The 15,986-nt window shown below is 43.0% G+C and overlaps 1 protein-coding gene across 2 annotated transcripts in view; it reads right to left on the bottom strand.

The window, feature by feature from the left end:
• Positions 1 to 15,986, bottom strand: part of LOC109912244 (leucine-rich repeat-containing protein 49) — a 167,092-nt gene that overhangs the window by 140,152 nt on the left and 10,954 nt on the right. For both annotated transcript variants that reach the window (XM_048617282.1, XM_048617283.1), the window contains exons 3-5: positions 10,268 to 10,355; positions 5,979 to 6,152; positions 5,053 to 5,158 (exon numbers count right to left, since the gene is read on the bottom strand). In XM_048617282.1, the coding sequence (XP_048473239.1) occupies positions 5,053 to 5,158; positions 5,979 to 6,152; positions 10,268 to 10,355 (368 nt within the window). The remainder of the gene's footprint in view (positions 1 to 5,052; positions 5,159 to 5,978; positions 6,153 to 10,267; positions 10,356 to 15,986) is intronic.

The following is a 15,986-nucleotide window of genomic DNA, read 5'->3' as shown; positions in this document are numbered from 1 at the left end:
ACAGGAAAAGACAGAACTCATTTGATTAGAGTTGCCAAGCTTAAACAGTATAATCAACTACTGAATGCATTCTGCAGACCTCCAAATAGCTAAATATAAGAGTGAATTTACAAGGAAATCACAGAGCTATTCGAAAGGATGTTAGGGGCCTTTAATTATCCACACATTGACTGGTACAACGTTAGGGTAAAGGAGGGAAGGGGGAGGCATGTGTCTGTCTGTGTCTGAGTCTGCATGCGTGCGTGCATGTGTTGGGGAGAGGAGGTAAAAAAAAAGGAGAGTGTGAACATGATTGATCAATGGAGGAGAAAAGGAACACACTTAGGTAAGAGCAATTATCGAGTAAGGAAACTGACCACACTTAAAAGGAACTAAAGCTTGATAGGAAAAGTTGTAACGGAATATTGGGTGATCTATAAGGAATTGCTGTTTCAGGTACAGATTAGGTAAATTCTAAAAGCAGGGCAAATAAGGGAAACCAAAGACACAGATGCTTGGATGAACAAAGAGGTAAAGACAACAGTAAAATGAAAGAAAAGGTGTATGACGCATGTCAGATGAAATCCTCAAGTGAGAACCAGGCCAAATATCCTGAGCAGAGAGGCAAAACGGACAGGAAAATAAGACTGGAAAAGAGACAACCTGAGAACAGAATGACAATTAACATTTAAAGAAAAGACAAAAATCTTTTACTGATCTGTAAAAAGTAATTGGATTGTAAGAGGGTACTATCCAGTAGAGACAAAGGCGATTTATGCAAAGAGGCACGGAGCAAGGCAAGAATATTTGCTGGGTACTCTGCCCCGACATTTACTAAGGAAGAAAATACTGAGAAAATATCACTGGAAGTGAGGATAGTAGAAGTATTAGACGGGTTCACAGTTCCTTGAAAGTAGAGTCGCTGGTAAACTGGGTAATGAAGAAGCCTTTATAGGTCAGTGCAGTGAGTGTAGGAGTTTGGAGGTCATGTTGCAGCTGTACAAGACATTGGTTAGGCCACTTTTAGAATACTGCATTCAGTTCTGGTCTCCTTGCTATAGGAAAGATGTTGTTAAACCTGAAAGAAAAGATTTGCAAGGATGTTGACTGGTTGGAGAGTTTGAGCTACGAAGAGAGGCTGAATAGGCTGTGGCTTTCTTTTCCCAGAGCGTCAGGGGCTGAGAGATGACCTTATAGAGGTTTATAAAATGATGAGGAACATGAATAGGGTGAATAGCCAAAGTTTTTTTCGCAGAGTAGGGGAGTCTAAAACCAGAGGGCATAGGTTTAAGGTAAGCGGGGAAGGATTTAAAAGGGACCCAAGGGGCAACGTTTTCATGCAGAGGATGGTGCGTGTATGGAATGAGCTGACAAAAGAAGTGGTAGAGTCTGGTACAATTACAATATTTAAAAGGCATCTGAATGGGTATGCGAATAGGAAGGGTTTAGAAGGATATGAGCCAAATGCTGGTAAATGAGACTAGGTTAGTTCAGGATATCCGGTCGGCATGGATGAATTGGACTGAAGGGTCTGTTTCCGTGCTGTACAACTCTACGACTCTATGACTAGGGGATGTATGTGCAAGAATGCAGTGGGATGTAAGGAGTTGTGGAGTTGATTAAATTACATTTGATGAGGTATTCAGCCTTCCAACAGACACAACAGGGAGTGAGCTTGTTAATAAAGAAATGCTGTTGATGGAGCATAATTGTGGACACAGGGATGGTTTGAAGTGTGTATACTTCAATGCTAGAAGTATCAGAAATAAGGCGGATGAACTTAGGGCATGGGTCAGTACTTGGAACTACGATGTTGTGGCCATTACAGAAACTTGGGTAACTCAGAGACAGGAATAGTTGTTGGAAAGTTCTGGGATTTAGATGCTTTAAAAGAAACAGGGAGGGTGGTAAAAGAGGCAGCAGAATGGCATTGCTAGTCAGGGCTATTATTGCAGCTACTGAAAGGCAGTTCGAGAATGATGTGTCTATAGAGTCAGTTTGGATTGAGGTCAGGAACAAGAAAGGAGCAGTCACTTTGTTGGGTGTTTTTTTTTTTTAAAACAGACCCCCTAATAGTTGCAGAGAAGTGGACGAGCGGATTGGGAGGCAGATACTGTAAAAGGTGCAGAAGTCACAGGGTTGTAGTCATATTGATTGGAAACTTTTTAGTTGTGATAGTTTAGATGGAGCGGATTTTGTCCAGTGCATTCAGGAAGGATTCCTGACACAGTATGTAGATAGACCAACACGAGGAGAGGCCGCTTTGGATTTGGCACTTGGCAATGAACCGGGCCAAGTGTTAGACCTGTTGGTAGGAGAGCATTTTGGTGGTAGCGATCATACCTCTGTTACTTTTACAATAGTCATGGAAAAGGACAGGTACATACAGCAGGGTAAGGTTTAAAATTGGGGGAAGGGTAATTACGATTCTGTTAGGCAAGAACTGGGTAACATAAAATGGGAACAGATGCTGTCAGGGAAGAGCACTATTGAAATGTGGAGATTGTTTAAGGAATGCATACTGCATGTGATCGATATGTTTGTCCCTAGCAGGCAGGGAAGATGTGGTCGAATGAGGGAGCCTTGGTTCTCGAGAGAGGTCAGACGACTAGTTAAGAGGAAGAAGGATGCTTATAGAAGGTTTAGGAAACAAGGATCGGAAAAGGCTCTAGAGGGATACAAGTTATCCAGGAAGGAGCTGAAGAAAGGGCTTAGGAGAGCTATAAGGGGGCATGAGAAAACCTTGGCAAATAGGATCAAGGAAAACTCCAAGGCTTTTTACACATATGTGCAGAACAAGAGAATGACCAGAGAAAGGGTAGGGCCGATCAAGGATTGTAAAGGGAATTTGTGCATGGAGCCTAAAGAGATAGGAGAGGTCCTTAATGAATACTTTTCTTCGGTATTCACAACTGAGAGGGACCTAGTTGTAGGGAAGGACAGTGTGAAACAGGCAGGTAGGCTAGAGGAGGTCGATGTTAGTAAGGAAGATGTACTAGGAATTTTGAGGAACTTGAAGACAGATAAGTCCCCAGGCCTGATGGGATTTATCCAAGCATTCTATGGGAAGCAAGGGAAGAAATTGCAGGGCCTTTGGCGATGATCTTTTCGTCCTCACTGTCCATGGGTATAGTGCCGGAAGATTGGAGTGGCAAACGTCATTCCCTTGTTCAAAAAAGGGAATAGGGATAACCCCGGAAATTACAGGCCAGTTAGTCTTACGTCAGTGGTGGGCAAATTATTGGAAAGGGTCTGACAGCTGGGATTTATGATCACTTGGATAGGCACAGTTTCATTTGTGATAGTCAGCATGGATTTGTGAGGGGTAGATCATGCCTCACAAACTTTATTGAATTCTTTGAAGAGGTGGCCAAACACGTGGATGAAGGTAGAGCAGTGGAAGTTATCTACATGGATTTAAATAAGGCGTTTGATAAGGTTCCCCATGGTAGGCTCATGCAGAAAGTAAGGAGGCATGGGATAGGGGGAAATGTGGCAGATTGGATTCAAAATTGGCTGACCCTTAGAAGACAAAGGGTGGTAGTGGACGGAAAATATTCAACATGGTGCTCAGTTACGAGTGGTGGGTCCTCTTCTATTTGTGATTTTTGTCAATGATTTGGATGAAGGAGTGGAAGGGTGGATTAGTAAGGTCGCGGACGATACGAAGGTGGGTCGCGTTGTGGACAGTGCGGAGGGCTGTTCTAGGTTACAAAGGGACATTGATAGGATGCAGAGCTGTGCTGAGAAGTGGCGGATGGAGTTTAACCCTGAAAAGTGTGAGGTGCTTCATTTTGGAACGACAAATTTGAAAGCAGAATACAGGGTTAATGGAAAGATTCTTGGCAATTTGGAGGAGCAGAGGGATCTTCGGGTTCGTGTCCACAGTTCCCTGAAAGCTGCCACCCAGGTGCATAGAGTTGTTATGAAGGCATATGGTGTGTTAGCTTTCAGTAATAGAGGGACTGAGTTCAAGAGCCGTGAAGTTTTGCTCCAGCCAAACAAAAACCTGGTTCGGTCACATCTGGAGTATTGTGTCCAGTTCTGATCGCCTCATTACAGGAAAGATGTGGAAGCGTTGGAAAAGGTACAGAGGAGATATACCAGGATGTTGCCTGGAATGGAGGGAAGGTCTTACGAGGAAAGGTCGAGAGAGCTCGGGCTTTTCTCTTTAAAACGACGAAGGATGAGAGGTGACTTGTTGGAGGTGTACAAAATGATCAGAGGTATAGATAGAGTGGGCAGCCAGAGACTTTTTCCTAGGGTGGAGGTAGCTATTACGAGGGGGCAGAGTTTTAAAGTGAGTGAAGGTAGATATAGGGGAGACATCAGAGGTAGGTTCTTTACTCAGAGAGTGGTAGGGGCGTGGAATGCATTGCCAGAGAGGGTAGTGGAGTCGGCTTCATTAGGGGCATTTAAGTGGCTATTAGATAGGCATATGGATGATAGAATAAGGTTGGGTGGAGGTTAGATAGACGTTAGGTTTAGGGTAAAAGTTTGGCACAACATCGTGAGCCGAAGGGCCTGTACTGTGCTGTGCTGTACTGTTCTATGTTCTATGTTCTATTACTGAGAGCCACGGACTGAATGTGCCCAATAGTCTCTTTCTGCATCATAATGATGTGCAGACTTAAGATTTTAAGTCGGATGATTCAGTAATGTGTTATCTATAATAAACAGAAGTTACAGAGGTTACAAGCAAGATAGCTAAGTTGGAGGAGTTTCTGACTGATGCATACAGAGGACCCATGAAATACATTAAAGAGCGGCCACAACATCAATCCTGCAAGCAGGATGTAATCATATCACTCTGCCATTTCCTTTACAAATATGATTCCAGGAATTTCTTATGGAGAAAGCAAGTATAGAACATGACAATACTCTGACAACAATAAGTATAAAGACAGAAAGAGCATGCAGAGGTAAGATTTTTCCACAAGCTGAAGTGTGCACTTCCTTCTTAGTGTATTTTCTTTGTTTATAAACAAATATCTTCATTCGCTCAGGATTATGAAAATCACACACACCATTGCCAGCTTTAAATAAATCTTTTTCTTATTTCAAAATACTCACCTATCTAAATTTAGCCGATCAGAATGTTCTGCCCTTTCCTCAGGTGTGCGGTACACAACAGGAATTCCAGGAGTTGATGGTGTCTCAGAAAAAATTACGTGGTCACCTAGGCGATATTAACTGCACTGATTATAGAGAAATTCACTACATATTTAGAACAAACTATCACCAGGGTATTAAAAGGCATATTAATTGCTTTGCACACAACACTGAAAAGATTTTTTTTTTAAATTCATTAATAATAAATATCCTAGAACTAACTGGCAAAATTTATCGAAACAAGACGAAGGCCTTCAGCCTCCAGGGCCTGTTCATTGTCCAGTTAGATCATGACTGATCTATACACCAATTCCATCTGACTACCTTGATTCCATAACTCTCAATACCCTTGCCAAACAAAGTACATTAAACTAAGGTTAGAAAGTTTCAATCTATACCCAGCCTCAACGCCTTTTTGGAGAGAGTGAATTCCAGATTTCCACTAACTCTTGTGGGAAGAAATGCTTCTGCCATCATTACAGATTATTCTTCCTGGTGTTGAACCTTCCCAAATACAGGAAGTCATTCTTTCCCCTTTCTTCCCTATTAAATCCTGTGATCAGCTTAAATAAATCAACTAGATCTTCATAAATCAAGATTCCTCCCTAATCTTTTGTATTCAAGGGAACAAAGGCCCAATCTATGAAACAAACTATTCTAGTAATTTTAACTATTTTATGTGTCATTTTGGAGAATCTGTGATACCTGAGATATCTGTGTATAGAAAAAATGAGGTTCAATGTCCAGTGATGAACGTATTACTGGAAACAGGATCCAAGATGAGCTCTGCACACTGCAATATTTCTTTGCATTCCAGCTGTCTTGAGATAAAGACCAAAAATCCTTCAGCCTTTTTACAAACTGCAACAGAATGAATTATGAAGTACCTGGTAAGTATGGCAAAGTTCCTTGACTGTGAGATGGGGAAGGTACAGCGCTACGAGAGCCCTGTCGTGACTTGCATTTTACTGAAAGGGGAACATATGACGGCATATCTCCAGCTGTTACCCGCGACACTGATTCCGAGTAGTAGTGAGTTGGATCATCGTGGCATATTGAGTCTGTAAACGACAAAAACTGGATGCAGCATCTTCACGTGTGCAGTTTGCCTCACTATAACTTGTGTACTTAACACGCTGCTTAATCGCGACGCTCTAGCAATTTACATTCAAATACTTCAACTGATCACTACCAAGTACTGATTTTAGCTGCAACAATGGAAAATACATGCAATAGTCAGTGAATAGAAAATATAACAACCATTTACTCTATTTCTCACTTTTTGTTTGTTGAGTTCTTCTAGAGATCCAGGTCTTATTTTTCTGAGAAGCAATATTATCCAAGATTAATATTAGGAACCAAAGTACCTCAGTAGTTTTGTGCTGAACTATTCCCTTACATTTTAATATGAATTTCCACTGCATCATTAGAGCTCACTGTTTGAAAGATCTTTCTGATCTTCTTCTGCTTTGTACAACTTACTTTGCCAGAATCCCAGTTTCAAGAACACTTGAGAATTTCAAAGCAAGAATAAAGTTAGATATTTCACATAACTGAAAAACTCAGGGCAAAAGGTTTTGAAGCAAAGAGAGATACATTTCTCTGGAAGGAACCAGGACCCTCAAATATGCATGTGGCAAGGAACCAAAGGCCAGAAAACAATGAATTTTCTTTGATAACTTAAAAGAATTGGGGAGTTCTAAAAATATCTGTAAACTCAAACAAATTGCAATGAATGACAGAGTTTTGAACGTAGAGGGAGAAAAACGCCTGAGAAATATGAGGGGAATACTACGGGCTGACTTGGAGACAATAAGGACTGCAGATGCTGGAAGCCAGAATCCACAGGTGAGAGGCTGGAAAAGCACAGCAGGTCACATCCCCTGAAAGTGGAAAACCTTTGTTCTAACTCATTAAAATAAATAAAGACTTAACGTAACACACAGTTTACATTATCGTCAGTACTATCACTTTCATCTGCTTAGAAACAGTTTCCACGGTTTGATAACTCAATCACTGAAATAACACTCCTGCAGATTAGTTTTTAAACTTTATTTCCTTTGAAGTGCAGGTTGGGCCTTCTGGCCCTGTTGCTAAGGACAAGGTGAAACAGCTTATTTAGTACATCTAAAATTCTTAAAAAAACAGCTATGGTATGATATACAAAATGTAAATGTGGACAAGCACAATTGGAATGTTGGAAAATTTACAAAATATCATATTTTCAAGGAAAACATTATTCCAATAACTAGCATGAAGTCATTACCTGAAAATAGGACAAATTAAAACTATACCATATGTGGATCTGAGTGCTTGACCTGAATTTAATTCTAACCAGATGACACATGGCATCAAATGGGATACACATTACTGAAAGCAACAATATTATGAGATTAGAAATGAACACTTTATTTCCAAGCTATTTGAGACAAATATAAAACTACAAAAGCTGAAACAATTAAAAATGTGAAAAATGCTAGAATATTACAGGTTGGTGACTAACACAGAAAAGTATTCTCATTTCAGATGGATCAAAACATTCAAGTCTTATGAAGCCTGTGGTGGGATGTTGATCCATTTTTCTTAAGTGCTGACTGCCCCGCTACAAAGTTCTAGCACAGGTGGCTAGTGCTCAGTTGTACCCTCTCCTGTGCTCAGTGTGGGTTTTTTTTTATTCATTTGCGGGGTGTGGGCATCGCTGGCTGGCCAGCATTTCTTGCCCATCCCTAGTTTCACTTGAGGAGTTGTACCCTGTAGCCTCTCCCATGCTCAGCATGGGTTGAACGGGAATCCAATTCACTCTCTGACGATACCTTCTCCCAGCTCCAGCAAACTTGTCCATTCTCTTGGACACCCCATCCAGGCCTCCTTTCCTCCATCGAACTCTTTATCTCAAATTTCCACCGTGACATCTCTCCACCCCCTCTCATTTGTTCCAACCACGTTCCATAAACCCAACTGCTCCAGTCGACCCATTGTCTCTGCCCATTCCTGTCCCATCCGAGCTCATCTCCCCCTACTTCGACTCCGTTCTCTCCCCTTTGGTCCAGGAACTCCCCGTCTACATTCGTGACACATCCCACACCCTCCACTTATTCCCAAAACTTTCAATTCCTCAGCCCCCAACACCTCATCTTCACCATGGACGTTTAGTCCCTGTACACATGTATCCCCCACACAAAGGGCTTAAAAGCCCTCCGTTTCTTCTTCTCCCGTAGGCCCAACCAGTCGCCCTCCACTCATTCACTTGGCAGAATTGGTCCTCACCCTCAACAATTCTTCCTTTGATTCTTCCCATTTCCTATAAACCAAAGGGGTGGCCATGAGCACCCACATGAACCCGAGTTATGCCTGCCTCTTTGTAGGATTCGTGGAACAGTCCCGCTTCCACAACTACACCAGAACCATCTCTCACCTCTTTCTGCATTATATTGATGACTGTATCGATGCTGCCTCGTGCTCCCACGAGTAGCTTGAGCAGTTCATCAACTTCGCTGATACCTTCCACCCCGCCCTCAAATTCACCTGGACCACTTGTGACACCTCCCTCCACTTCCTGGACTTCTCCGTCTTCATCTCCAGAAACCAACTCATCCATTTCAAACCCACTGACCCCCACAACTACACCTCCTCTTATCCACCCTCCTGCAAAAATGCTATCCCATGCTCTCAATTCGTGCGCTGCATCCGCTCCGAGGATGAGGCATTCTACTCCAGGACATCCCAGATATCCTCACACTTCAGAGACCATAGTTCCCCCCTTTTTATGTAATCATAGAACATAAAACATAAAACATAGAACAGTACAGCACAGTACAGGCCCTTCGGCCCATGATGTTGTGCTGAACTTTTACCCTAAACCTAAGGTCTATCTAACCTCCACCCCTACCTTATACTATCATCCATTTGCCTATCTTTTTGCCGCTTAAATGCCCCTATTGAGGCCAACTCCACTACCCTCTCCGGCATCAAGGATGCCCTCAACCGCATCTCCCCCATTTCCCACACTTCTGCCCTCAAATCTTCTCCCCTCAACGACAATAAGGATAGAGTCCCCTTAGTCCTCTCGTACCACCCCACCAACCTCCAGATCCAACGTGTCATTCTCTGACATTTCCACCACATACAATCAGACCCCACCACCAGAAAGATATTTCCTGCCCCACCCCTGTCCGCTTTCCACAGGTACAGTTCACTTTGTGACTCCCTCATCAGTTCGACTCTCCCCAACAACCTCTCCACCACACCTGGTACCTTTCCTTGCAACTGCAAGGGCAACACCTGCCCCTACACCTCCCCTTTCACGTCCATTCAAGGCCCCAAGCAATCCCTCCAGATCTGGTAAAGTTTCACCTGCACGTCATCCACCCTGATTTATTCCATCCGTTGCTCCCAATGTGGTCGCCTCTGTGTAAGGGAGACCAAACGCATCCAGTTCACGGAGCATCTGTGCTCTGCATGCAACCACCAACCCAACCTTCTGGTTGCCATCCATTTTAATACCCCCTCCCACTCCCCTGGCAACATTCCATCCTTGGCCTCCTCGACTGTCAGAGGGAGGCCAAACGTAAACTGGAGGAACAACATCTGATATTTCATCTTGGGAACTTACAGCCCAAGGGCCTGAATATTGACTTCACCAGCTTCAAAATCCCTCCAGCCCTAGCCTTATCCCATGTCCTGCCACCCTGACCTGACCTGACCTAACCATCTTCCTACTCATCTATCCGCTCCACCCTTCCTACTCACCAATCACTATAACCCCTTACCTGCATCCACCTATCACCATCCTACCTACCCTTCCCCCAACCCACCCTGCTCTCTCAATTTATTTCTGGGCTCCGCTCCCCCTCCCCAGTCCTGACAAAGGGTTTTGACCCGAAACGCTGACTTTCCTGCTTCTCTAATGCTGACTGATCTACTGTGTTTGCCCAGCTCCATGCTTATTGACTCTGGCTTCCAGTATCTGCAGACCTTACTGTCTCCTGGGCTCGCCCTGTACCCTCCACCGCGTTCAGCATGGGTTGCGCCCCACACCCTCTCATGCTTCACAAGCATGGTTTTCTGAATCACCACTATAACCATTTCATGAATGGGAAAGTATCCACAATTGCCCACAACCCAACCACATAATCTGAGGGGCTAGATACAGCTAAATATGGCTGAAGTATCTTACCTGATTTATAAAGAAAGTTCTTGTCACCATCTACATTTAAAACCTTATTATGTGCGGGAAGTAGCTCCTTGTTTAACCTACAGTCAACCTGCAAAGTAAAAAATGTTTCTGTGGAATTGGATAAATGGAACATCAGCCCTGAATTCTGAATATCTTTCACAGCTCTGATCATTGAATGAAACCAAAAATAGTTAAATGTTAGAATAAAATGACCAGATTTCTACAAATTTGAAGACAATGACTGGCTGTGATTGAAGACCAACACATTTGTTCCAAAATGATATGGAGCACTTCAATTCAGGTCATCAATTATCATGCAATTATAAACAAGATTTAAGGCTGTAAATTAAAATCTAAGAAATACAGAAGAGTTAAGTAAAACATTTCATTGTCAACCTATTCAATGGAATGAGATCATCACAACAGCAGCAGCTGAGAACAGAAAATCTGATGAATAAGTACTTAATTATATCTTGAGTATTTGTCTGTTAAGACAGTTTATAGTCAAACAAATAGTGGAACAGAAGTCATCACGGTTTTTTATAATTTATTCATGGGATGTGGGTGTCGCTGTTTAAGCCAACATTTACTGCCCAAGTCAACCACTGCTGTGGGTCTGGAGTCACATGTAGTCCAGACCAGGTAAGGATGGCAGTTTCCTTGCCCCTAAAGGACATTTAAAAGACATTTAGAGAAGTACATGAGTAAGAAATGTTTGGAGGGATATGGGCCAAGTGCATGCAGGTGAGACTAGTTTAGTTTGGGATTATGGTCGGCACGGACTGGTTGGACCAAAGGATCTGTTTCCACGTTGTATGACTCTAGTGAGCCAGATGGGTTTTTCTGACAATTGAAAATGGACTCACGGTCATTATTAGACTCTTGATTCCAGGCTTTTATTGAATTCAAATTCCACCATCTGCCATGGCAGGATTTGAATCCAGATCCCCAGCACATTACCTGGATCTCTGGATTAATAGTTCAGCGATAATACCACTAGGCCATTGCCTTGCACTGTTTCCATGAAATGTTCAGACTGGTGTATTGCCACAAAGGGAAAAACTAAGTCAAACGTGTCAGAGCTTCCTAGTAGATTAAAGTGATAGAGAGTAAAACAAAGTAGGATTCATAATTCAAGTGTGATCCGTGCTGAATATAAGAAATTCAGAGAGGAGATGAAATTAGAAGTTAGACAAGCCAAGTACGAGAAGAGACTGGCAGCAAACAAAAAGGGGAATACAAAAGTCTTCTACATGCATAAGAACAAGGTAAAAAGAGTTGAGTCTGATTAGATACCAAAGGGAAAATGTATGATAAAGACATGGCTAATTACTGAAAGAGTAAGGAACAAATTACTGCAGATGCTGCAATCTGTACTGAAAACAACAAACGCTGGAGATCACAGCAGGTCAGACAGCATGTATGGAAAGAGAGCAAGCTAACGTTGAGTGTAGATGACTTTTTATCAGAGCTGAAGTGAAGTGTGAAAGGGACACCATTTACGCTTTAGTTGGGGGTAAGGGGGTGTGGGGTAGCGGGTGTAGGGTGCTGGTGGAGAAAGATGTTGATTATTCGGATAAAGTGATCAGCATGCCGCAGTGTTCCAGTGAACCACAGCATAAACTGGAGGAACAACATCTCATCTTCGGAATAGGCATTTTATAGCCTTCTGGACTTACTCCGCAATTTGAGAACCAAGGAAATTTGGATCAGGAATTCTGACTAAATTAAGACGACCGGCAGAGGCAGTACCTTAACGAGATGCTGAGAGGCCATTTGTTATGTGGGATTAACGACGTAACTACGCAAAAGCACCTACTACATGAAACCCTACCAGACTCCAAACAGGCCGACAACTAGCTTTAACATTGGAAAATGTGCCAAGTGGAGCATACAATTACAGGGTAGTCCAATGGAAGTGGACCCCCTTGCCAGACCAACTGAGCTTGGGAAATACCACTTGAGTAAAGGCAATTACATAACCTCACTTGGGCCATATCCTGAACAGAGAGACACTGGGTCAGCCCGCAGCAAAACAAAGCCAACCCTTGGCCAAATGTTTAATATTTTCTTCAGAATTCCAGCCAACAAACCACTGTAGTTGCTGCTGACATGCAGACTCCAGACAGCAAAAGAGTCCCACTAGACCTAAACTGAGTAGGAGAACTCAGGACAGTATCCAGGAGACTGCACACCCTAGAAAGTCCACCTTCATTTGGTTTGGAACAGTTAAATTGCTTAGCAACATCCAAATCAGAACCAATCAAAATAAACATCTGGGTAAATGGTCATCCAATTCTATTGGAGGTCGATACCAGCGCAGCTGTTTCAGTGATCGCACAACTAGTTTCTAAAAAAATTCACTCTGCACTCCAAATCCTAAGTTTGCGCAAGACGTCACTAGACTGGGAACTTTTACAGATTAAGGGTACAACTTTGGTTTTGGTCTCTTATGAGAAGCAGCTGGTTCAGTTACCATTGATTGTAGTAAAAGGTTCAGGCCCAAGATGGATGAGATGGAGGAGATGAAATTGGTTAAAAAGATTCACCTAATAGGTTCGACATTTTTCGATTAGAAAACGGCTGCAAGAGTGAAGTCCTAATTAAATACCTAGACGTTCTTCAGGAAGGTCTAGGAACCATCAAAGGAGCCAAGGCCACCTTACATGTTGCAGGAAACAATTCCACCATTCTGCAAGGCCCACCCAATTCCAGTGCCTTATGGGCAAAAGTAGAGGCAGCAATCAGAAGGCCGGAAAGCGAAGTAATCATTAAACTAATCCAGTTTGCAGAATGGGCAGCACCAGTCGTACCGATTGTGAAGCCCAATGAGTTCGTTTGCCTTTGTGGGGATTTTAGAGAAACAGCAAAACACTTTTCACAATTGGATAAATACCAAATCCATCGCATAGAGGATTTATACGCAAAGCTGGCAGGGGGGCTGTCCTTCATAAAGCTGGATATAAGCCACGCGTATTTGCAATTAAAGTTAAATGAGGATTCCCAGAAGAATGCTACAGTTAAGACCCATAAGGGTTTTGTACCAATATACGAAACTGCCATTTGGGGTGTCATCAGACTATGCAATTTTTCAGCCAACAATACAGAACATTTTACAAGGTCTACCCCAGGTCACCATTTATCTAGATGACGTGCTAATAACAGGGAAAACCAATAAGGAGCACTTAAAGTACTTGGAGATAGTCTTTAGACATTTATCCCAGGCAGGCATATGCCTTAGAAGGGAAAAACGTGTGTTTCAGGCACCTCAAGTGACGTACTTGGGCTTCAGCATTGACAAGACCGGGTTACACCCGTTGGAAAATAAAGTGAAGGCGATCAAAGTTGCTCCAACTCTCAGCTCTATCCCTGGGCTGGTGAATTATTACAGAAAATTTATACATAACCTGGCCTCCATCCTGGCACCTTTGCATCAACTCTTCTGAAAAAAAAAGGGTCAGCCTTGGAAATAGTCGCATTGCCAAGCCAGAGCTTTCAGGAAATGGAAGAAATAGTTATCATCCTCTAAGATATTGGCACATTATGATCCCAAGTGAAATCTGGCATTGATGTGATGTGTTCCTGTACAGCATTCGGATCGTATTAGCTCATAGGTGGCCCAATGGCAAGGAACCCAATAGTGCATGCTCCCAGACCTTTGGCTAATGCAGGGTGGAAATACACCCAGACAGAGAAGGAAGGTTTGACAGCCATATTTGGAGTCGGGAAGTTCCACCAATACCTTTACAGATGTAAATTTGTAATAATAATGGACCACAAACCCCTGCTAGGTTTACTTAAAGAAGACAAGGCAGTGCTGCCCATAGCTTAAGGCTGAATTCGGTGGTGGGCTCTAATACTAAGCATACATAATTTCAAATTGAAACACTGTCCAGGTGCCAAGTAGCAAATGTGGATGTATTGAGCTGCTTCCAATGGAAAACACCAGCAGTGTTACTGCGAATGGAAGAGTTCGCAATGGTTTTAAATTTTCTGGACACACTTCCAGTCACAGCTGACAATATTATCTGGTGGTGATGAGGGAAACTAAAGGGACGTCACAATCAGAACTGAAATGTTTTTTGAATCTGAAGAGACCAGATTACATTAGAGGACATCCTACTTTTGTGGAGAGCAAGAGTGATTGTCCCAAGCAAAGGTCACCACCAAATATTGGCTGAACTCCACCAGGGTTATCCAGAGGTTTCCAAAATGATGATGTTATGTCTGGTGACCAGGTTTAGATGCAGATATAGCTACATTAGTGGGGCAGTACCCACAGTGCCAACAAGGACAAAAATTACCGCTAGCAGCTCCCCCACATTCGTGGAATTGGCCGGGTAAACCTTGGACTCAGTTACATGTTGACTATACAGGTTCTTTCATGGGCTCAATGTTCTTAGTCATTGTGGACGTCCATTCAAAGTGGCTGGACACACGCAGTTCACTCATTAAACACGGGGATGGCGACAGAAAAACTGTGCACATAATTTGCGATATATGGACTCCCAGAGTTGTTGGTCACAGATAACGGGCTAGGGTTTACCAGCAAGGAATTTGAGTATTTCATAAAGATGAATGGCATTCAACAAATAAGGACAACTCCATACCATCCATCATCCAATGGATGGTCTGGCAGAAAGAAGGATGGCATGGTGGCTAGCACTGCTGCCTGACAGCACCAGGGACCCAGGTTAGATTCCACCTTTCAGCAACAGCCTGTGTGGAGTTTGCACGTTCTCTGTGTCTGCACGGGTTTCCTCCGCGTGCTCCGGCTTCCTCCAACAGACACAAAGCTGTGCAGGTTAGGTGGATTGGTCATGCTAAATTGCCCATAGTGTCCTGGCATGTGCAGGCTAGGTGGATTAGCCATGGGAAATGTAGAGTTACAGGGATAGGGTGGGGAGGTGGGTCTGAAAGGGCTGCTCTTCGAAGGGTCAGTTTGGACTCAAATGGCCTTCTTCTGCGTTGTAGGGATTCAACGATAAGTAGTCCAAACTTTGAAGGCAGGCTTAAAGAAACAGCCTACAACTTCCTTAGAAACCAAACTATCCCAGTTCCTATTTGATTTGTAGGACTACCACCCCCATGCAAGTAAATAAAGGTGACTTGGTGGCAGGATACCAGTCTCTAAGGAGTTATTTCAACAAGCAGGATAGATAAAGGGAAACCAATGGAAGTAGTATATTCGGATTTCAAAACTGCATTTGACAAGGTTCCTTGCATAAAGCTAGTAAAAATCCATGGTGTTGGGGGTAGTAAGTAAGCAAGGATAAGGATTGGCTAACTATTCCAACACTCTGTCTTCTTTTAAAAAGGGTGTATTTAGAACGGCAACCTGTAACTGGTGCAATGCCACAAAAACCATCCTGGGACCACAATCATTTATAATATCTATTAGTGACTTGGATGACTGACGTGAAATGTACTCATCACCAAATTTGCAGATGACGAAAATAGATGTGAAGGCAAGTGTTGAGGATGACACAATGATCTACTGAGGGATACAGACAGGTTTAGTGAGTGGGGAAAAAACTTGCTTGATGGAAAAGAATTTGGAAAAATTTTGGATAATGTACTTTGGTAGGAATAATAGATAAGCTGAAACAACAAGGTGCAGGGCTGGATGAACACAGCAGGCCAAGCAGCATCATAGGAGCAGAGAGGCTGACGTTTCGGGCCTAGACCCTTCATCAGAAAAAGCTTTTTCTGATGAAGG

Source organism: Rhincodon typus, chromosome 36, assembly GCF_021869965.1.
Source record: "Rhincodon typus isolate 14 chromosome 36, sRhiTyp1.1, whole genome shotgun sequence".
Classification (NCBI taxonomy): Eukaryota; Metazoa; Chordata; class Chondrichthyes; order Orectolobiformes; family Rhincodontidae; genus Rhincodon; species Rhincodon typus.
This window is presented reverse-complemented; position numbering and strand designations above follow the sequence as displayed.